This window comes from Gekko japonicus, unplaced genomic scaffold (genome assembly GCF_001447785.1).
Source record: "Gekko japonicus isolate JY-2015 unplaced genomic scaffold, Gekko_japonicus_V1.1 scaffold1134, whole genome shotgun sequence".
Classification (NCBI taxonomy): Eukaryota; Metazoa; Chordata; class Lepidosauria; order Squamata; family Gekkonidae; genus Gekko; species Gekko japonicus.
Genome location: NW_015176485.1, coordinates 407,550 through 431,431, shown reverse-complemented (window position 1 = coordinate 431,431; position 23,882 = coordinate 407,550). Strand labels below are relative to the sequence as shown.

Sequence of the window (23,882 nt, the reverse complement as noted above, 5' to 3'; positions counted from 1 at the left end):
GGAACCTGAGACTGGGGAACAAAAGGGCTGGTGCCCGAGCAGAACCTGTTCTTTCTTCCAGAGGGCAGAGCCGGAAGGAAGGCTGCTGCAGGAAGAAACCCTCATCCCGAGGGAAGGGCGAGTAGTCTAGTGTCACTTGGAATAGTTTGCTGAACCTGAGACTGGGGAACAAAAGGGCTGGTGCCCGAGCAGAACCTGTTCTTTCTTCCAGAGGGCAGAGCCGGAAGGAAGGCTGCTGCAGGAAGAAACCCTCATCCCGAGGGAAGGGTGAGTAGTCTAGTGTCACTTGGAATAGTGAGCTAGGGACAGTATATATTTAGACGCGTTACGGCATTTGATTTCTTTTCTTTTCACCCACTTACTGTTATAATTCTGCACCTTGTTGTTTGACCTCCTATACAATAAACTATTTTCATTGTTCACTCTGCCTGGTCCTCACACCTATTATCTGGCCAAAAGGGAGGTCTAAAGGTCTTGGGAGGGTGCTCTGGGCCTTCTCAAGGGACCCTGGAACCAGAGTGGTGGCAGCGTCAGGTGACACCCCACCTGAGCCGTGACAATATATATATGAAGAAAAAGAAGAGAAGAGAAGCTTTCAGCATCTGTCTTTCTCTTGTAGTATCTAATTCCCCTCAGAAAGCTTAATCCAACCTGTCCGCCATTTTAAGCATAGCTTCCCGCCATATTCTTGCGTCCAAACAGGAGGAAATCTCAAAGACACCCTCTTCTGTTATCCGTGCTATTTATAAAATAATCCTGCTTTGGTTTCCAAAGCTCTCTGATGACTTGTTCCAACCATCTCCCCCAGCTTCGCCATCTGAAATGCATGTTTATTTTCCTTCTTAAAATTTAGTTTTTACGCACAGTAATTTTGTGTGGATATACTTATACACCACAGATAACCCCTTTTATACAGATCAGTTCAGTCACATCCCACCTAATTGACTCAATGGGTTGGTCATATCAGAAAAATCCCCATGTATCACTGCTGAGGGTGGTATTATCTAAGAATGTGCATCAGTCCCATCCCACTCTAGGTACGAGAAACCCAGGTGAGAGTTCATAAATGTCATGAACACCGTGTTATTCCTGAATGGCAGGCAATGTAATTCTCTGTTGGAATTCTTGCTTGACTCCAGCCCATTTTCAGGGGGGGGGGGCATAATCAAATGTGTCTGGAGTCTGTAGATAACAGAATGAAACTTGGTATGCACATTTATAACAGAATTCTTTGACTGAAGTTCAAATACCAACTAGATCTCTCCAATGATTTGAAGGGGCAGGGAGGAACTGAACCGCAAACGTCTTAAAGCAGAACTTTGCAAGTGTTGTGCTTTCTTCTGTTCTTTTGCTGTCAAGTCGCAGCCAACGTATGGCAAACCCATAGGGTTTTCAAGGCAAGAGACATTCAGATGTAGTTTTCTATTGCTTGCCTCTGTGTAGCAACCCTGGACTTCCTTGGAGGTCTCCCTTCCAAGTATTAACCAGGGCTGACCCTGCCTTGCTTCCCAGATCGATCCATGTGCTTTTCTAGCATACATATAAATACTGATATACTTCTTCCCCTATGCACAATGTAGCTTACTTATAACATAACACAGGGTTTTTAAAACAGCTATTTAGCACAAAATACCAAAGACAAAAGCTCATTGGCAGCCAACACATGTAATCTCAACAGCCCACAAAATGACTGAGCATCCAAAAGATTTTCAAAAGGCCACGTAGTTTTTGATCTTAACTAGGGAGGCCATTCCAAAGCGACTGCCTCAAAGGCTCTTCTCCCCATAGGCCAACTTCATACAGTGGTAGTATGTGGGACACAACCTGATCAGCTGACTGTAATGGGTGCGGGACCTCAGAGGAGGAGGAGGAGAGGCGGTTTCAGGGACTCACATAAAGTGCCTTAGGGTAACCAAACCATGTCGAGGTCATGTATAGGCAAAACAAGATGGCGCTTAAGAAATGAATATAGCTAAGAAAAGGCAATCCTATCCAGGGCTATGTTTGGGCAGGAACGCACAGGAACGGAGTTCCGGCTGGCTTCCAAGCCCAAGGGGTGGGCACATGGAGCAAGCCCCGCTCCCTGCTCCCAGCAGCCTTCAGTTGGGCCACGAGGAGCAAGAAGCAGGGAGATAAGTTGCAGAGCCCCCCCCGCCTTTCCCAGCCTGCACCACGGCCCAGGGAAGGCCTACGGAGCCCCCCCGCCTTTCCCGGGGTGTGGCCTAATACGCCAATGAGCTGCGCTATCAGGGATGTGGCCTAATATGCTAAGGAGTTTCTGCTGTTGGGTGTGGCCTATTATGCTAATGAGTTCCTGCTGGGTTTTTTCTACAAAAAAAGCCCTGATCCTATCCATCTCTTTTGCTTATCCAGGAACAAAGGCAGGTTCAGGAGCAACTCCAAACTGGCTCAGATAGATGATTACCATGTTAGGTATCACATATCCATAGGGTTGCCAAGCCTGGCAACCAGTGGGAGGGTTGTGGCGTGGGGACCAATGTTCCCTCTAAGCTGTGGAGTCCTGTGAGCAAAAAATCTACTTTGTGAGCGACTGCCATTAAAGTTGTGAGCAAGCGATTTGGCTACTGCATACATTAGTTTGCTCTGGAGCCATATTTCCTGAGCTAAGACAAAAATGTGTGAGCCGGAGGCTAAAAAACTGTGAGCTAGCTCACACTAACTCAGCTTAGAGGGAACACTGGTGGGGACGTGTGTGTGTTTGTATGTGTGTGTGATGTTGCTGATGTCAATATATCACTTCTGCTACAACCCAAAAGTGAGCTCTAGGAATCGACAGAAACTCTCTGGTAAAATTCTATGGTTTTACAATAGAGCAGGGGTGGCCAAACTGTGGCTTGGGAGCTACATGTGGCTCTTTCACACATACTGTGCGGCTCCTGGCAGGGTGGCTGGGGAAGTGAGGGGGAGGCATGCCTCCTCAATCGGCTTCCCCTTCCCCAGCCAATGTTCCCCTCTCTGGGTAAGCTTGAGGTGTGTGTGAGGGGAGCAGAGAAAGAAAGCGACTTTAAGTTTAAATGCATTCTCAAAGCCCCTCCCCACCAGCTGTCTTGGAGAAGGCATTTTTCTTTCTCTTTAAATCCCTTCTCCAAGCCAAGCCAGCTGATGTGGGGGCATGGGGGGGGCTTGGAGGACCCATTTAAAGATAAACTTGCTTTCCTTCCACATCTCCTCCCTCTCACCCATCTATTTGCTTTCTTTGTTTCTCTCCTCCTCTCTCTTTCTTTCCACTTCTCTTTCTCTTCCTCTCTCTCAGACAAATAAATATCATTAGCAAACAAATAAATATCATTGGACAAATAGATATCATTTTCAATACCTGTTTTTACCCCATTTGTTTTTATTTTTGGCAGTCTTATTTAATATTAATAAAGAGCAAATTTGCATATTTTCAATAAAAACTTGTGTGTAATATTTGTGCATGTCTCATGGCTCTCAAACATCTGACATTTATTTTATGTGGCTCTTACATCAAGTCAGTTTGGCCACCTATGCCATAGAGTTTCTGGCAATTTCTAGAGCTCCCCATTGTCACTTCTGGATTGTAGCTGGAAGTGACACACTGGCCCAAGGGCTGGCAGTGTTTCTATGTTTCTCCTGTCACTGGTCCAAGCGGCGGGGGGTCAACAACAGCAATTGGTGGGAGGCCTCCCTGGCAATCCTACATGTCCACAATTCACCACCTCCATTTCGTCTGGATTCACCATTAGCTTTGTATAACTATGAGGAATTTCAGACAGGTGATATATTCCGGTTCAGGAACGGTTCCCAAACGGTTTCTGGTCAGACATTTCGGACAGAACCATTTTAGAACTGGTTCCCTACCGGAATATATTTGTACTTTCACACACAAACGCTTCTGTCTCGTTCAGGAAATGCGGCTGAACCGTTTTACCTGTAAACCACTTCCAAGTAGTCTCCAGGTTCTTCTCCTGAATCCAAAACGCTTTTCCCCGCCGTTTTTCACCTGCGTGGGCGATCTCCGCTTTTTTTTTGGAACGGTCGCTTTAGAGCGCTATAGCGCTATTACACAACAGCAAGACAGCGTTATAGCAGCCCCATTGGAATGCCTGGAGTGTTGTCTTATAGTGCTATAGCACTATAGCACTCCAAAGCGAACGTTTAAAAAAAAAAGCCAGAGATCGCCCACGTGGGCGAAAAACGACAAGGAAAAGCGGGGAAAAGCAGTGCAGTCTGAAATGGCAAACTGCTTCAGATCCAGCTGTTTACCGGTAGGGGAAAGCCATGTGTGAAATGGCAGCCCTATACCGGTTTACTCCATGATGGATCAAAAACGGCTTCAAAACGGCTTAAAAAGGGTAATGTGAAATTCCTCTATATCAACTTGTCCAGTTTTCCTATGCAAGTTTACAGCCCATGCAGCCATTTTTGGATGATATAACCAGAGAGCTCTGGCAGTTTTATACGCGTATTCAATTGCACAGGTGATAATACTCGGCCTTTCGGAACACTACAAAACAGTTCCCATGGTGATGAACTAGAAGCATCAGCAGTGGTCTTTTCTGGGACGTGATCAGGCCACAAAGTATTACAACAGTGGAAGGTCAACGCAAGAAGACCAGCCAGCAGTTCAAACCACCTTTAAGTGAACTGTGTTGTATCAAAAAAAGGTGTAATAGGCCTGACGGGGAGATAGTCTCTCTAACAACTTCCAGATAAATATCAGGACTAATCAAGTCATCCTAATCTTATCATCAGGCTGGAAGTCAGATTGTGAACGGCTGAATAAAGTTCATCCACAAATGACTTAGCTGCTCCGCTACCAAATCCTCAATTAACTGCTCAAAGAAGAGATTAGTGGTCAAAAAGAAGAGATTAGTGGCTAAGACATCTTTGTCCAATGATGCTATTTTGAGAAGAGTCCGGAAAACCATTCTGTTCAACAGAAGAAGAAACCGTTCCACCTCTAGTAAAGTACCGGTAATTCTAGCCATTGGCCCACAAACTTCACTCTGGCTGGACTTCACATTTGAAGAAGAGAAGGTTTTTAATACCCCATTTTCCTCTACCTTCAGGACTCTGCAAGGGGCTTACAATCATCTTCCCTTCCTCTCCCCACAACAGGCACCTTCTGAGGCAGGTGGGGCTGAGCAAGTTTTGAGAGAACTGTGACTGGCCCAAGGTCACCCAACAGGCTTCTGTCAGGGGCATCAGTCAACCACACTCAACAACGTTCCTTCAGAAGTTTCAGTTTATTGAGAGCGAGTACTTAAGACATCATGAACCTCTGTGTCAGGAATGGAGGGACAGTGAAGGAAACCCCAGATATACCCCCCCTTCATACAAGACCCCCTGACACGGAAAGGCCAGTGAGCAAGCACCTGGGAAAGTGGGCAAAAAGCAAGGGTTATATTCCCAGAGGGAAGCTAGGAGCAGGCAATACACAGCTTCAAGGACACTACTAAGATAACAGCTCAAGACGTAAAGAAGCAGGGAGGGGGAGTGAGAGACATGGACAGCAACCCACACATTCCATCACACGACCGCCTTAGCTGACAGCTTCATGGGGCAGAGTGGGGAATCAAACCCAGCTCTCCAGATTAGAGTCCACCGCTCCTAACCACTACACCACGCTGGCTCATATCCAAATTTAGATAAGCATATGGAGCAGAGGTCCATCAGTGGCTATTAGCCACAAGGTATAGATAGGGACTCTGGTGCAAGGGATGCTCTGTCTTCTTGGTGCTGGGGGGGGGGGTCAACAGTGGGAGGGCTTCTAATGTCCTGGCCCTACTGCTGGACCTCCTGATGGCACCTGGTGTTTTTGGCCACTGTGTGACACGTAGTGTTGGACTGGATGGGCCTTTGGCTTGATCCAACACTGGCATCTCTTATGTTCTTAAATTGTATGAATTAGCCCTCAGAAGCACACATCCACTGCCTTTTTTTAAAAAAAGGGTCAACAAAGGAACTCAGTTTTGTCATTCTTATGGATCTGTAGATTTGGTCCTGGGTTTCAGAACACAGAAACTGGAATTCATTGCTGTAGCCCTTTAAAAGGGTTCCAAGATCCCACGAAGGCACTTAAAAAAAAGGTTTTAAGGTTCCTAAACTCTGGGCTGAATTTTACACATAGGTAAGTATGACAAATCTGAGTACCACTGACATGTGTAGAGAAAACTATACTGATATCCGAGTTCCATTCCGTGTGCAGGCCCAGTGCGTGGCCATGGCACCGAGACTGTGGCTTTCCATGCACCTTCTCTAGAGGCATTTCTGAGTACCTTCAGTCTTCTCACCTAAAACTATTGCATTTGCTCCTGTGGTTGGAATCCATGCTCCCTCTAAGCTGTGGAGTCTTGTGAGCAAAAATTCTACTTTGTGAGCCTTAATCTTGCCGGCCTTAAAGTTGGGAGCGAGCGATTTGGCTGCTGCATAAATTAGTTTGCTCTGGAGCCATCCTTCCTGAGCTAAGACAAAAATGTGTGAGCCGGAGGCTAAAAAAATCTGTGAGCTAGCTCACACTAACTCAGCTTATAGGGAACACTGGTTGGAATCACTGTTTTTCAATTTGTTGCTGAACTTTTTATGCTCATTTAGTCATCTTTAAGATTACTATTGCATTTTGCTGGTTTTTAATGGCAGGAAGTGTTCCCTCTAAGCTGTGCGTATGAGCAGCCGCTTACTGAAGCCGGAAGCCCCGCTCAACAGTAGTCTGGAGTAGGGTTGCCAGCCTCCAGGTGGGGCCTGGGGACCTCCCGCTGACAGAGAGATCAGCTCCCCTGGAGAAAAGGACTGCTTTGAAGGGTGGACTCTGTGGCACTGGACCACGCTGAGGCCCCTCCCCAAACCCCACCCTCTCCTGGCTCCCCCTCCCCAAAGTCTCCAGGTATTTTCCAACCCAGACCTGGCAACCCTAGTCTGGAACCATGCAAGGTCTTGCACTGCCCGTTGCCCACTTTACATTCTGCTCAGGATGTGAACTGCTCCACTCAGTGTGTGTGTGTGTGGGGGGATTAGAGGAAACATTGATTGCCAGCTGGTTCTATTTTTTTAAAGCCTCCTAGAGAATCTGAAAAAGCCGAAAAGCAGGATGTGAATATTTAAAATAAATAAATAAGATATTCCACAATAGGGGTACCACTTTCTCAATTCTGGCAGGAAAACCTCATGGCAGTGTTCCCTTTCCCCTGCTTTCACTCAATGGAATGGCAACAGAAGTGGGGGGAGAAGGTGACTGATGCCTAGAGGGTACTTCCTGTTTTAGTTTTACCATAGATATATTTTGTTAAATTCCTAGAGCATCACAACATCACTTCCTATTCTTAAACAGGAAGAAATATCTCAGAAGTCTCCCACCCACAATGCTCCAGGGGATTACCAGCTAAGGGCTGGCAACCCTGCTCCACAAGCAATCCACACCAATCTAGGATTGGCTGGGAAAAGTTTCCGGCTCAAAGGGCAGAGCAAGTTCAAGGTATTTTGTTGGCTCAACCAAGATAATCCATCCCCTTTCGTGGGCCGACAGAGAATCAGGCCCAGGTGGGGATTGCTACTGATGGCTACCAGTGAGCCAAGCTATCTTAGTAGACTGGTGCTCTCCCCATTGTACCACCCCAAGCAGTAATTTGGATGCAGAAACGGCCCTATCAAAAGGCAGGACATACAAGCCTAGACTTGAGATTTGGCATCTCTGATTTGGGAAATTAAGTTCAGTCTCGAATAAAGGCTTCCAAATCTAATTGCCCCCAACATACAGTGCAGCACTCTGTTGTATCTACAGAGTGATGGCCGTAGAGGACACTTTTCGAACAGCTCCCTATGGCAATCAAGGTTTCTCTGCTTTTGCTTCTGCAGCCGGCTACTTTTGCTTCTGCCCAGCTAACCACTTTTGGCTTGGAGAAGAATAAAAATGATTTGTTCTGCTCATCAGCAGAGTTTTCCCTCAAGATTATCACTAGCATTTGCAGCTCGCGAGGGAAGGAGAAAAGGCTGCCATTTATTTGGTTAAGTTTAAAACCTTATTTGAAAGCATATTAGGCCGTGCTAATGACTTTAACGACCAGAGATGTTTAAATGAAATGACACCAAGTGCTGATTGCAACAATTGGAACCCTTCCCCTTTGCCGTGGGTGGTTTTTCCCGGGGCCAACTTAAAGCAATGTTCTTTTCAAAATTAATAAAATAAAAGAGTGGCGAACTAAAGTGAATTCACCATTATCTGAACCCCCGTTATCTAACTGTCCTCATTATCTAAGCTCACTTTCCCCTCTTTCACGTTTTCACAGCTCTATATAAATTGCATTCCATTAATCGAGCTTCTGGTCCAGGTGGACTGGTCGTTCTCCATACTGTTTGGGTAGATGAGGCCATCACGCAGGCCTTCTTACCATCTAAAACAAGAGCTCCTCATTTGCACCATATCTGAAAAGGGGTCGTGTTGTCTGCAAAAAACGGAAATAAAAAGAAATAAAAGGAAGGTTGTTGGGAGCCATTTTTTTTTTGCAAATGCCCCTCATTCTTGCTTGATTCTCGTTGGTCAAAGCCTTCAGGAGAGAGCCCCGGGGCCATCACCAGGCCACACGGAGGCAAAACAGATGGGTACGGCAGGGGTGACCTGAGAGCCAGCAGAGCTCCAGCAGTAGGGTTGCCATCTTCCACCCCCAGTGGGGGACATTGGGGGCGTTCCTGGAGGGGGTGGGGCATCCCCGACATGATGACATCATGTTGGGGACGTCCGCCCCCCCCACCCGTGCGTCGGATCTCCAGAAACGGCAGTTCCCTGCACTTGAAGGAGTCGGCGTTTCCCTTTTAAATGCAGGAGCCGGCATTTCCCCTTTAAGAGCAGCCGCGTTTCCCTTTTAAGAGCACGAAGCGGCTTGGGAGGAATCACGGGTTCCACACACTTAAAGGGAGAGAGGGGAGTGGGGGTGGGTGTTGGGGGCGGGTAGAACCCCCCCCAAAATGGGGGACCCCTGGCAAACTGGGGGGTTTGGCAACCCTATCCAGCAGCCAGAAAAAGGGGCATGACAGACAACAGGCCAGACTCAAGACCGGCAGGGCTTGGCGAGCTCCCAGGCAGAGAGCTTTTCTTGACCCACTCTTCCGAAGGAGAATCAAGCCTCCATGACGCAGGCCCCAAAAGAATGCCTTGGTCCCCACCAGTGCTCCCTCTAAGCTGCAAAGTCATGTGAGCAAAATTCTACTGGCATTAAAGTTGGGAGCGAGCGATTTGGCCCCTGCATAAATTAGTTGGCTCTGGAGCCCTCCTTCCTGAGCTGAGATAAAACTGTGTGAGCCGGAGGCTAAAAAACTGAACTAGCTCACACTAACTCAGCTTAGAGGGAACACTGGTCTCCACCTTCTCACTGAGGAACAGATTTCTCAAAGGGAATCCTTTGGCTGGGATTCACTCCATCCATCCATCCACCCACTCTTCAGAAGGAAAATCAAGCCTCCATGACACAGGCCCCAAAAGAATGCCTCAGTCCCCACCTTCTCACTGAGGAACAACGTTCTCAAAAGGAACAGATTTCTCAAAAGGAATCCTTTGGCTCAAATTCACTCCATCCATCCATCCATCCATCCATCCTTCAGAAGGAGAATCAAGCCTCCATGACACAGACCCCAAAAGAATGCCTCAATCCCCACCTTCTCACTGAGGAACAACTTTCTCAAAAGGAACAGATTTCTCAAAGGGAATCCTTTGGCTCAAATTCACTGCATCCATCCATTCATCCAGAGTGCTTACACCCACCCTGCCTTTCTGTAAATATTGGAAAACACGGTAGCTTGCATTTGGGGTACACAGCTTAAAACAGGAGCATTAGAAATGGAAAGAACACGAGCCCGAGCTGCTCTTCTGACTCTCTGTAGTGGTACTGGAGGACCTAGCAAAAGAGAGCTGGCAAAAGTCCTCTCCCCAGTCCTTCGATAGCCCTGCTGCAACAAATGGTCTCTGTCGTCCACCAGGTGAATATAGCTCTGCCTTCGGAAAGCAGCTGCTAAGCTTTGTCAGCAACAGATGCCAACAGCTGGGAGGAGGCACAGTTGTTACAGCAGCTCAGGTACAGTTTTCATCCGATTTGCAATACCTTGAAAACCTTCTGCACTTGTGATACCACAGACAAGAAGAAATCCATGTGCTCCATGGGAAATAAGCAGTAGTAATGCAGAGTCCCTTTTTCTGTTATGGCTAATAACTACCGGCTGGCTAACAACCACCGGTGGATCTCTACAAAACCATTTAGAGGCTTGTTTTGCACAAGAATGCCATTGTTCAGTTTGCTCATTAAGGTGACAATAGATTGCTCCAGAGCAAAATCCATAATATATAATTTCCAGAAAGCCTCCCCAAATTTTCCCCCAGAGATACCTCGGGTGCTCATTGTGACAACTTCAAATGTCTCTCCCAACCCAATCCCCTAACCCAGGGGTGTCGAACTCATTTGTCATGAGGGCTGGATCTGACATAAATGAGACCGGGCCATGTGTGCCATAAAATGTAATGCCAGGTAGCGGAGATATAAACTTTCTAAAGGACACAAACACAAATATTTTTTTTAACTTAAAATAAAAACATGCTTAAAACATTAGCTTTGTAAGCTGCAAACCTACTTTTGATTTGTTGACATTCACCACAGAAATCTCATGCTCAGACTTCTGAGTCTAGGGCCCAGGTGAAGACATGAAATGGCTGAGTGATTAAGAGAGTCTGGCGAAGCAAGCTAGGATGCAGCAGCAGCAGTAGCAGAACTGAAAGCAGGAGATGGCCACTTCCACTGTGGGCCTGATGGAAGCCCTCTTGGGGCCTGATTTGGCCCCCGGGCCGCATATTTGACACCCCTGCCCTAACCCATCTGGAGAAACCACCTGGGCAACTTTTACTTACTTTACTGTGAACTCACGCATCCAGACCACAGCCAACCTCTAGCGAATATGTGACAAAATCGGAGAGGGGATTCATAGGGTTGCCAGCCTCCAGGTGGTGGCTGGAGATCTCCCAGAATTACAACTGACCTCCAGGCTACCGAGATCATTTCCCTGGAATAAAATGGCCGTTTTGGAAGGCGGGCACTATAATTTTACACACAGACACAAACCCCACCCTCCCCAGGCTCCACCCCTCAAATCTCCAGAGATTTCCCAACCTGGAGCTGACAGGCAGTGGACGGACCACAGAAGCTCGACATCTGAAGTGCAATTTGAACCCCAGCTTGGCCCACAACGACAACAATATCTTAAATCATATGTATTCCACAACTGGACTTCACTATCGGCTTGTGTCCAACTTGTTCTCAATTCATTGCTGATATTGAACCAGTACAACCGGTGAGTGGACTGCTTCCCCCAGGCTGGAGCTCTTTTTCGGTAACGGATCAGGGCCCGGGAACCAGGGTAGTACTTGAAGAGCAGAGGACACGGTGAGGCAAGAGAGAAGGGCTCCCCCCCACACACACATACCTCTCCCTCTGATCGTTTTCTACCAGTCAGGGCTCCTACGGAGGTACCTGCAGGGGAAATGGGCCTGCCACTGGAAGCCTTGTTCGTACCTCAGTGAGCGGGAAACAGATTTAAATACTGCCAAATTCTTTCTCTGCCCTTCTCCAAGTCTTGTTCTGTGATTCTAACGAGAGGCACAGAAGGTGATCACGAAGGACTACTGCTACTGCCTGTGGATTTTAAACACTGGGGAATTTCACATTACCCAGTTCCTCCCGGTTTCGAGCCGGTATTCTTCCGTTTTGAGGTGAACCGGTACAGGGCTGCCATTTCACACAGGGCTTGCCCCTACCGGAAATCAGCCAGATCAGAAGCGGTTTGGCATTTCAGACTTGCACCGCTTTGTTTTCCCGCCGTTTTCCTCCCGCGTGGGTGATCAATTTTTTTTTAAAAAAACGTTCGATTTATAGCGCTATAGCAGTATAACAAAACACTCCATGCATTCCAATGGGATTGATATAATGCTATTCCGTTATACCGTTATAGCGCTATAACGCTATAAATCGAACGTTCAAAAAAAAAAAAGCCGTGCGGGCGAAAAAAGGCGGGAAAAAGGCGTATCGGAACTGGGAGAGGGCACTGGAGACCACTTGGAAGTGGATGACAGGTAAAACGCTTCAGTCCCGGTTCCTAAACGGGACTGAAGCGTTTGTGTATGAAATGGCAAATAGATTCCGGAAGGGGTTCTGTCTGAAATGGGTTCTGTCTGAAATGACAGACCAGAACCCGTTTGAGAACCGGTTCCCTTCCGGAATCTATCGCTTGTCTGAAATTCCCCACTTACTCCATGAACAGCACCTTCTGCTAAAATTGTGCCTTGCATAGTATAATTTCAGTTTTAAACCTATTTGGCATATCGTAAGACTTTAGCTAATGTGCCACATTGCATTTAGCTTCACAGTATTCTGCACCTGCAGGCAATTTGCATTTCAAACCTCACCAGACCAACCCTAAATTTACACTGTGGCGGATGCATGTCAAGGCGACCAGGGAACACTTTTAGCATATAAAAATAGCAGATGCTGAATGAACCTCTCAAGGATCCAAATGCAACGGGAGTGAACACATTTATGGAACTTGGGAAACGTTCCAGTCGACAGCGGCGGTGCAAAGCCCACAGAAAGGGGTCCAAAATAGGGCGGCCAAGCCGCAGCGGGGGATCCGCACGTCTTCACAGGATCCTTGCCGCGGGGGACAGCGATACGCGTTGCACCACCGTCGCCTGGGATGGGGAGGGTAGGATGGTCAGCTCCAAGTTGGGAAACTTCTGGAGATTTGGGGGAGGACCCCGCCCTCAGTGGGGTACACTGCCATAGAGCCCACACTCAGCAGCAGCCGTTCTCTACAGGGGAACTGATCTCTGTAGTCTGGAGACGAGCTGTAGTTCCAGAGAAAAGCAGGGTATGAAAACAACAACTCTTCTTCTTCTCCTTCTTCTTCTCTTCCATAACACCTCCCTTGTGGAGGGGATACACTCCTTCCACAAGCCTGACTGAAAATGTATAGGAGCAGTGTAAGTGGGAAAATTAGAGAGGCCACCAAGACGGGGTCCAGGAAGAGCCTCACTTACAAAAGAAGGACTAGAGATGCTGTGAGTATTTTACAGGAGAAAGACGAAGAAGAAGAAGAAGAAGAAGAAGAAGAAGAAGAATTTATACCCCACCCTTCACTCATAGAGTCTCAGAGCAGTTTACAATCTCCTTTCCCTTCCCCTCCCCACAACAGACACCCGGTGAGGCAGGTGGGGCGGAGAGAGCCAGTGTTCCCTCTAAGCTGAGTTAGTGTGAGCTAGCTCACAGTTTTGTAGCCTCTGGCTCACACATTTTTGTCTTCGCTCAGGAAAGATGGCTCCAGAGCAAACTAATTGATGCAGTAGCCGAATCACTCACTCACAACTTTAATGCCAGTAGCTCACACAGTAGAATTTTTGCTTCCAAGACTATACAGCTTAGAGGGAGCACTGGAGAGAGCTCTGACAGAAACTGCTCTTTTCCAAGAACAGCTGTGCCAGAACTATGGCTTGCCCAAGGTCATCCAGCAGGTGCATGTGGAGGAGTGGGGAATCAAACCTGGTTCTCCCAGATTAGAGTCCGCGCACTTAACCACTACATCTGTACCTTAGGGAATCTCAGAGTGGCTTACAATCACATAGGGTTGCCAGGTCTGGGTTGGAAAATACCTGGAGACGTTGGGGGTGGATCCAGGAGAGGGTGGGGTTTGGGGAGGGGCCTCAGCATGGTACAATGCCATAGAGTCCACCTTTCAAAGCAGCCATTTTCTCCAGGGGAGCTGATCTCTGTCAGCTGGAGATCAGTTGTAAAAGCGGGAGATCCCCAGGCCCCACCTGGAGGCTGGCAACCCTACAATCACATTCCCTTTGTCTCCCCACAATAGGCACCTTGTGAGGTATGTGGGGCTCAGAGAGTTCTGAGAACTGTGACTGGCCCAAGGTCACCCAGCAAGCTTCACGCAGAGGAATCAGACCCGGTTCTCCAGGTTAGAGTCTGCCACTCTGAACCAATACGCCACGCTGGCTCGGGGTGTGTGTGTCCCCCCCTATCATCCCACCCCTCATCTATTGTCTCCCACGTTGAATTTTTGACTGTGAATGCCTCAGGGCAGGGACCTGTCTTCTCCTTTGTTCTTCTATGAGAACCAGGAATACTGAAGGCACTGTGGAAACACTTAAAGATAATAAATAGAAGAAAACAGTAGGAAAGCAAGCAGGAAGAAGCTGAAGATGGGCATGAAATAAATCGGCCTCCTTGATTAGCCAACATGTCTCCAAGCTTTATTAAGCCGCTCTACCAGGCAGTAAAAGACCTGAGACGGAAGAAAGAGCCTTTCTGACGTTCAAACCCAGCAGAACTGAATTTCCAGAAAAACCAGCTTTGTGAAACAAACAAGAACTCCGGCGCTGGCAGTGACCACACTCAAGAGTCTTTAGGCTAAGAAAGGACCTGTCAAGGCAGCGACAGTAACCTTTTCAAAAATTACTCACAGTGAGCTTACCCTGAGGTAGTTGAGGGTGAAGTTAGTCAGACCCATACGCGTGATATTTTTGGACAGCTGCTCCAGGACCTGGGGGTCTTGTGCCTGAACCCAAAAACAGAGACATGCTTAACGTTCTCACAAGCGAAACAAAAATCAATAGTAACATCGTAATTTGACGGGTCTGAAAATTAAGCAGTTCTAGATTCCAGCATTTAAAACCAGACCACCAGTTTATAAAAAGCACCAAAGATCTTCCCCATTTGCTGTAGGAAGGACAAATCAACGGCTACTCCATTTCTACCACTGAATCAATAATAATAATATTAAGTATTTTACAGCAGTTTAGAATGCTTGTTACAACAGTCATGTAAAGCAGGTGGGTATTTCCATATTTATTTATTTAAAATGTTTCTATGCCACCTTGCCACTCAATTCTGGTTCTCAAGGGAGCAAACATTAAACCATTTCCAACATTAAAGAGCATTTAAAATACAAATATGTGTAAAATATTTAAAACAATGAAATAAAACATATGAATGCATAAAAACACGCAAAAAAGGAGGGCCAATAAGAGAAGAAAAAGATATTGGATTGGTAACCTGTCCTTCACTCAGAGTCTCAGAGCGACTTACCGTCTCCTTTCCCTTCCCCTCCCCACAACAGGCACCCTGTGAGGTAGGCGGGGCTGAGAGAGATCTTTCGAGAACTGCTTTTGAGAGAACAGCTCTGAGTGAGCTTGTGACTGACCCAAGGTCACACCAGCAGTTGTATGTAGAGGAGTGGGGAATCAAACGTGGTTCTCCCAGATTAGAGCCCGCCGCTCTTAACCACTACACTAAATTGTAGTTACTGAGAGAACGTCAACCCAACGCAAACCCTCTGGCGGAAGACAACAAGAGAGGGACAAAGGCAAACCTTCCTGGGACGGACTGGTGCCACGACCAAGAAGCTCCTTTCTCGGGCTGCCACCTGTCTTGCTTCAGATGGTGGGAGCCCCAAAGCAGGGCCCCTGAAGATGAACTCAGCAAGTGCATAGATTCATACGGAAGCAGGCCGGTTCATTTTAGGTAGGCTGTGTAGGTCAGTCCTAGCACCTTGAATTCAGCCCACGAGCAAACTGGGAGCCAGTATAGATAGGGAAAAGTAAAACAGTGGTATGGTCTCTATAGCCCGCTCCAGTTAACACCCTGGTGGCAAAGTTCTATATGCAGCTTCTGGACAGTCTTCAAGGGCAGCCCCACATAAAGTGTATTGCAGCAATCTAAGCTAACAGTTACCAAGGCATGCACCACAATGGCAAGATATTTCCTGCTCAGGAAGGGCTGAGGCTGGTGAAAGGCACGCCTGGCCACTGCTGCTACCTGTTTGTCCTTACTAGAGGGTGGAGGCTGTGGCAGAGAGAATATTGGCTTGTCTAAGACGACCTATCAAGTTCGTGATACAAGCATGATTTGAACTGAGGGGTTTGCACTCAAACATCCTTGTATATGGCCTGAGTGATGCCTGAGCAGCACCAGCGTAACACTTTGGTTTATGATGCTGAATAACCCTAAGATTTACTGCTGGAGCAGCTTACCTTGGGTTTGCAATCCTTACGTTCAAAATGTTTGGCACTTAAAACAAGCAAGCACACGAACAAACATAACCACCAGTGAAACTCCTGAGGGCTACTTACATGCATGGCTAAAATACTGCGAGGGACTAACTCTCTGTATTGTCTAATCGTAAAGTGCCATGTCTTTATTCTCATCAGGTCGTCAAAAGTAAATTCCAAGATAAGACGTCCTTCTGTGCACACCTAGAATAAAGGGGGTGGGGGGGAGAAAAAACAAACTTCTCTGAGATAAATTTAGGGGGGGAATAACCCAGTTTAAGAAATGCTGAATGCTGACTGAATTTTATGTTCAATTTTACTGAAGCAATTCTGTCACACCGCCCCCCCCCCCCCCCAAGAAGAAAGAATTAAGGAAAGCAATTCAGTAGACAATGGTTGATCCGGCTGTAGATTTTATAGCGTTACGGGCTCTAAATCTTATTTATCACATCTTTTTTTGTTTCCCCTCTGAAACAGCGGCTAATTAATGACACTAAGCCTTTCTGTTTGCGGTTGTGCATACATAATACCTAACTGCTCAACCAGAAACTTCCATATTGTTTTGTGTTAAGATCTTCATGGGCACAGCCTCATCTAGTAACTAGGGCTTTTCTGACTTCTATCCGATGTCACATAGGGTTGGATCCAGCCAACTGTCCCACAGCATCCCACCTAATCCCCCACATACTACAGATCTGGTCACACATGGTTTTTGTTCATGCATCTCCCATGATCCTCAGCATAGCCTTTCAGTGGTCAAAGGGGAACTCCCCCCCCCTTTCTCTCTGCTTGGATCAGTTTACCTGTTGTGTAGTGGGTTTGACGCAACGAATGATCAGGAAACATAGTGATATTCAGCACATGTTTACTAGTACACAACATAACACACAAATACCGGCCAGAGGCTCAACTATATACAGTCTCTGTGGACCACCCACAGGTCCCATTGGTGGGTTTAAACTTCCCGCCAAGGTTCCTATTGGTGACCGCTAGAGGTTTCAGGATCCTAGTCCCTATTGTCTCTATGTATCCAAGCTTCTGTAAAATACACTCTCGCCTAGTGGCAGTCAGTGGACATAACATTACCCATTCCTCCTTTCCTGTTCTTTGCTTTCTCTGGTTGTATCTTCCGTTCCCTTTTGTTCTTTCTGTTCCCCCTGCTGCTTGGAGGATGCCCGCCTCTCTATGGCTGTGGCAACATATCGGCTCTAATTAAGCCACTTGAGTTTGGGACGCTTTGCGTCTATCACACAGCGGCTACTAAGCTGGCGTCACAGTGCCGCAGGCCCGTGGCCAGTGGTTCACATCAGTGGAATTTGCTTTCCCCCACTTCCTCACCCAAACACCAGGTTTTGCATGCGTGTGTGTGTGCTTCCATGCAGGAGTGCCATGGGCAGCCGATAAAGGTGCTGAAGTGCACCTCGGAATGGGGTTGGAAGAAAAAAAGAGACGCGCTGGAAATGAAGAGGAAAGATCACATTGCTTATGCATTTCCATGGCACACCTGGGTGATCAGGTGCCCAGAAACCCATTTCACTGAGGCAGCCACCAGAATTTGCGTGAGGTAGGGGCGACTGGGGCACAGGAGCCAGATGTGTGCGTTTGATCATTTTCTCTTCCATTCTCTCTCTCTCTTTCTGTCTCTCTTTCTTTCAGTCTTTCTGTTTCTCTCTCTCTCTGTCTTTCTGATAATTAAGGGAAGAGAGATTATATTTGAATAGTTTCTGTATGTAAATTTTAAAAAAATGTTGGCCCTCTCACATTTTTAAAGCTAGCACCATTTTTGGCTCATGGGATAAAATTTTTGCTCATGGGAATGCACACCTTAGAGGGGAAACTGCGGCGTCTGCATCCAAGCTTTTCTCATTAGTGGTAGCCAAGTTGGTAGGCAGGGACTCTGGCACCTCCTCCCAAGTCACCACATGTCTCATTTTGATTTTATTTTCAAGCCATAAAGCAGCAGGAAGGCTTTCTGGTAGACCATCAACTTAAGCAGTCAACCTACGCGGAGTATCTTTAACAAAAACCCAAACGCGACCTCGCTCTTCAATTCGACAGAGCAGCTGAATACAGCACACAGCAGGTAGAGTGATACCTTTAGCAATGTTTAGCCGTGGCAGAGTGGAGAAGTGAAACTCTTGGCCGTGATCCCTATTATGACAATGGTGGGAGTGATACGCATGTCTCTTTTTGTCAATGAAACAGAAGCACTGAGGTATTGCTATCCAGTTTGGGCCATCGAGTTCTTTCTTTGCTGGGATAGAGTTGGTACAACTGCCCAATGGTCACTGTCCTCCATCAAATGACTGGGCCACAGCATCCTCCACACTGGTGCCAACATTCACAAGGCAACTGACATTCTGAGCCCAGCTCTTTTGGGAAGGGATGGGGGCACAGCTGCTCGCCAGGGCAGAAAGAACTGGACGGGAGAACGACTATGAGATGACCAGAAGTGGTCTTGGTGGCTTAGAAACATTCTTCCCCGTGGAGATCTGACAAGGAATTGGTCCTTTGGAAAGCTACATTAAATTTTGTTCTATTTTTTTACATTAAAACATTTAATATACAAGTAACCCCAGAAAGAGTGAAGTGGCTGGGCCAAAGCCGAAAGGACGCTCAGCTGTGGATGTGTCTGATGGTGAAAGGAAAGTCTGATGCTGCCAAGAACAATACTGCATAGGAACCTGGAATGTAAGATCTATGAATCAAGGTAAGCTTGACGTGGTCAAAAATGAGATGGCAGGACTTGTAAAAAACCAAAATGCTTATTAAAAACATGACTAAACCTCAAGCTCACCAGCTGCAAAAATTAGCAGGTTTAGAAATTCATAAGAAGATCAAATATTTAGGAATAAACATAACAAACAGATGCAGTTCTTTGATGGAAAACAATTACATGGAACTGATGAAAGAAATTAAGAAAGACTTTGAAAAATGGAAAAAAAATTCAAATATCTTTAATGGGAAGAATTGCCACTATTATTACCAAGATTGATCTTCTTATTTCAAACAATACCTATTCTTCAAAACCAAAAATATTTTAAAGAACTTGATAAAATGATGATACAATTTATTTGGCAAGGTAAAAATTCAAGAATTAAGCTTAAAGCGTTAAAAGATGCTGAAGAGAGAGCTGGCTTCACATTACCAAATTGATTGCTTTATTACAGAGCAGCAGCTCTGACATGGATAAAAGATTGGATTACTTTAGAAAATACAAGACTTCTGAAAATAAAAGGACATGATCTTTTGTTAGGCTGGCATGCCTTCATATGGTATGGGAGGGCAGATACCCACAAATATTTTAAACAACATTTTATTAGAGCCTCTTTATTGAAGGTATGGGAAGAATCTAAAAACAATTTTTACACCAAGACTCCAAAATGGGTTGCTCCATTAGAAGCCTTTACAAATCCTAATTTACTTCAAGAAGAAACAATTCTAAGATATGAAGAGTTATTAGATAGCAGAAATGAATTGAAACCAATAGAAACTTTAACATGGTGGCAAAAAAACTCAAATTGAATCAAGATATAGCAAAGATAAGCCATCAGGCTTTTATGACAAAATATTAGAAATAGATAAGATATTGATGTATGCTGATGAAAAACTCATTAAGAAACGTTATGTATTGCTTTTAGAAAATAAGACCCAAGACAAAGTTGTTAAAAATGTTACGATAAAGTGGGCACAAAACTTGAGTAATAGTATTGAGCTGGACCAATGGTCATAGGTATGGAAAAAATGTAAAAATTACAAAAGCAATTTCATATAAGGAAAATATGTATAAGATGTTTTATAGATGGTATATTACGCCTGATAAATTGGCTAAATTTGACCCTAAATGCTCAAATGTATGTTGGAAGTGTCAAAATAATGTTGGATCCTTTTACCATATGTGGTGGTTATGTGATAAAGCAAAAAAAATACTGGGCCTGGATTCACAGAATTTTACAAAAAATTTAAAATGTACAATACCCTTTGCTCCAGAAATATTTTTGTTGAATATTCTACCTGAAAATTGTAAAAAAAAAAAGATTCCTATCTTATATTGTATTTGACTACAACTGCTAGAATACTTTATGCTAAATATTGGAGAAGAACAGAAATGCCTTTGAAAGAAGAAATTTTAAGCAAAATTTTGGAAATGGCAGAAATGGACAAACGAACTTTAATTTTGAAAGGACAAGAAGAAACTACATTTGAAAATACATGGTCAAGATATTATAAGTGGTTTGAAGACTATACTAAGTAAACAATATAGACATTTAAAACTTGTTAAGGATATACAAAGTATAAACTTGATATATTTGCAAGTGATATATAAATGTATGATAAATTAGGCATGAGTCTGTCAAAGAGGAAATTGAAAGGAAAATTCCCCCCCTCGTATGTTTGTTATGTCTTTACAATAAAAGAAAAATTACGACTAAAAAAAATGAGATGTCAAGACTGAACATCGACATCTTGGGAATCAATGAACTAAAGAAGACGGGAATAGGTGAATTTAACTCAAAAGACCATTATATCTACTACTGTGGCCAAGAATCCTGTAGAAAAAATGGTGAAAAAATGGTGTGGCCTTTATACTCAACAAGAGAGTGCGAAAGGCAGTAATGGGATACAATCTCAAAAACGACAGGATGACCTCAGTCTGAATGACTGTTCCTTGGAAGGCCAGATACTGAAGCTGAAGCTCAAATACTCTGGCCACCAAATGAGAAGGGAGCACTCACTGGAGAAGACCCTGATGCTGGGAAAGATTGAAGGTCAAAGAAGAAGGGGACAGCAAAGGATGAGATGGTTAGACGGTGTTATCGAGGCAACAAACATGAAAATTAAGCAAACTCCGGAGGACCACGGAAGACAGGAGGGCCTGGCGTGATGTGGCCCATGGGGCCACAAAGAATCGGACTTGACTGTGCGACTGAACAACAACAAAAAAGGTATCTAGTCTAGGTCTCTCGAGCTGGAATGCTCCTCCTATTTAAGACCACAGGGCAGGGAAAGTCAACAGTCCAAGCGTGCAGGAGGACAGCATTTCCAAAAGGATCCTCCATGCTGCATGTGAACAGGTCTTGCTCTGCTGTGTTCCTGGCCAGGCAGAGACAACCAGGGCGCTGGCCCGGCCTTAGGGTTGCCCACCCCAGGTGGTGGCTGGAGATCTCCTGCTATTACAACGGATCTCCAGGTGACAGAGAGCAGTCCCCCTGGGGGAAATATGACCGCTTTGGGAGGGGGACTCTATGGCATTGTACCCTACTGAAGTCCCTCCCTAAACCCCGCCCTTCTCAGGCTCCACCCCCCAAATCCCCAGGTACTTCCGAATCCGGAGCCAGCAACCCTGCCTGGCCCGGAGAAGCAGGGCTTCCTTTAACATCGGTACGCTTTCTAGGGCTGCCAAGTCCCCCCGGGGAGTGGAACCCCCCCCCGCCCCAGAGGCCTGTTCCCTGACGCCGGGGAATTGGGCCCCGGGGGGAACCCTGCCCCAGCGTGCGCATCACAGGGAAGTGACGTTATGACGCCGGGCACGCGCCAGGAGCCACCCAGAAGTCTCCCGCCGGCAAGGTAAGTCCGACTTGGCAACCCTGTCGCTTTCGTAAGATGTCAATCCCCATACCAAACATACCATGCAAAAGATCCCCATACCAAACAGAACACAGCTGGAGCTCAGAGGGGGCGCCTTTAAGCCCAACAAAGTTTAATCCTGGGTAGGAGCTTTCCTGCACACGCACACGTTGAAGAACTTTGTGGGTCTCAAAGGTGCCAATGGACTTAAACTTTGTTCTGTTGCTTCAGACCAACATGGCTCCCCACCTGAATTTCCCACACCAAGCAGTAATTGTGCATAGATGAGGATTTTTGAAGAAGAAGAAGAGATTGGATTTATACCCCGCCCTTCACTACCCAAGGGAGTCTCAGGGCGGCTCACAGACTCCTTTCCCTTCCCCTCCCCACAACAGACACCCTGTGAGGTCGGTGGGGCTGAGAGAGCTCTTGACAGAAACAGCTCTTTTTCAAGAACAGCTCTTATCAGAACTATGGCTTGCCCAAGGTCATCCAGCAGGTGCAAGTGGAGGAATGGGGAATCAAACCCGGTTCTCCCAGATTAGATTCCGCGCACTTAACCACTACGCCAAACTGACTCTCAATTTGTCACAACAGAGAAAGAAAAGCTGCATTTCCATTTCTCCGTTATTAGAAGTGCACTAGTCCCACACGTCTTTTATTCTGTTCGCCCTATATGTGAGTCTGCATTCTCTGCTAACTCTGCGAGAGATTATAGCTTGACAAGGAGTGGGTTGCTCTCAGGGATCTTCTCATGGCTGCTTTTGCAAACCGCAATGGCAGAAAAGATACTAAACAGCAACATTTGGGGGGGGGGGTGGAAATCCCCACATCAGTTAGTAAAGGTAAAGGTTTCCCTTGCTCGAAAGCCAGTCGAATCCGACTCTAGGGCTGCAGTGCTCATCTCCGTTTCCAAGCATGCTGTCCGAAGACATTTCCGTGGTCATGTGGCCGGCATGGCTAAACGCCGAGGCGCACGGAACACTGTTACCTTCCCACTGAAGCGGTACCTATTTATCTACTTGCAATTTCTTGCTTTTGAACTGCTAGGCTGGCAGGAGCTGGGGCCAGAGACGGGAGCTCACTCCGTCACGTGGCACTTGGGTCTCGAACTGCTGAACTACCAGCCTACAGTTCAGCGTCTTAACCACTTGAGCCACCGCAGCTCCTACTCCAAATGCAATTACTATTGTCTAAAACCCAATGTTCTGGATTTTAGACATCTGCCTATGTGGCTAATAGCCTGTATATTGCAGCTCCTGGTCCCACTGAGCCTTAGAAGAATCACTGTGGCTTCTGCAAAGGCAAGTCTGGCCTTACCACCCTTCCAAAGTTCAACAAGCACAAAGGTTGATACAACAGGTATCATATCAGTGGACTTCCACAGAGCCTTAGAGAAAACTCCTCACCAAATGCCTCTGTGTAAACTCAGCAATGGCAGGATCAGCATGGATCAGCAGCTCCTTAAAGAAAGGAGGCTGAAGTTGGTTCCTTATTCGCACTTCCTTATTCATTCCTTATTCGTTACTTATTCGTATTCGTGTAGTCATTCAGAAACACTAGGGAGAGTGAGTTGGAAAGCTCTGAACCCCAAACTAAAGTCTGGACCACCACATATCATATACCCCCACATTCACAGGACTCTCCCCTTCGAGGGGACATATGCGGTGTGCTGGTCCAAAGCGCGGTTCTGGTGCCAGCTGCTCCAAAGTGCAGTGCCCCTAGGACAATCACACAAGCAGGCACTGGGGCCAGGCTGCACCCCAAAACAATATTTGGACCACCCCAAATGACACATCCCCACGCTCTGGGGACTGTGCCCTGCAAGGTGACATGCAGAGATGCCCGGTCCAAACACCGGTTCTGATGCCACGAGCTTCAGTTGTACCAGCTTCCGTTCGCAGGGCTTCCCCGAGGCCTGTATTTCAAATTTGAATAAGGAAGTGCCCCCTGCACCCAAAATAAGGTCTGGACCACCACATACCATATACCCCCACATTCACAGGACTCTCCCCTTCGAGGGGACATATGCGGTGTGCTGGTCCAAAGCGCGGTTCTGGTGCCAGCTGCTCCAAAGCGCACTGTCCCCAGGACAAACACACAGGATGGCACTGGGGCAGACTGCACCCCAGAGCAATAATTGGACTACCCCAAACGACACATCCCCACGCTCTGGGGACTAGGCCCTGCAAGGTGACATACAGTGATGCCCGGTCCAAACACCGGTTCTGATGCCACGAGCTTC

At 46.5% G+C, this 23,882-nt stretch overlaps 1 protein-coding gene across 1 annotated transcript in view; it reads right to left on the bottom strand.

Annotated features, from left to right (window-relative positions):
• LOC107123882 (LIM domain-binding protein 2) overlaps positions 1-23,882 on the bottom strand; it is a 258,177-nt gene that overhangs the window by 48,086 nt on the left and 186,209 nt on the right. Inside the window, exons 4-5 of the mRNA XM_015427225.1 lie at positions 16,151-16,273; positions 14,494-14,577 (exon numbers count right to left, since the gene is read on the bottom strand). Of these exons, the coding sequence (XP_015282711.1) occupies positions 14,494-14,577; positions 16,151-16,273 (207 nt within the window). The remainder of the gene's footprint in view (positions 1-14,493; positions 14,578-16,150; positions 16,274-23,882) is intronic.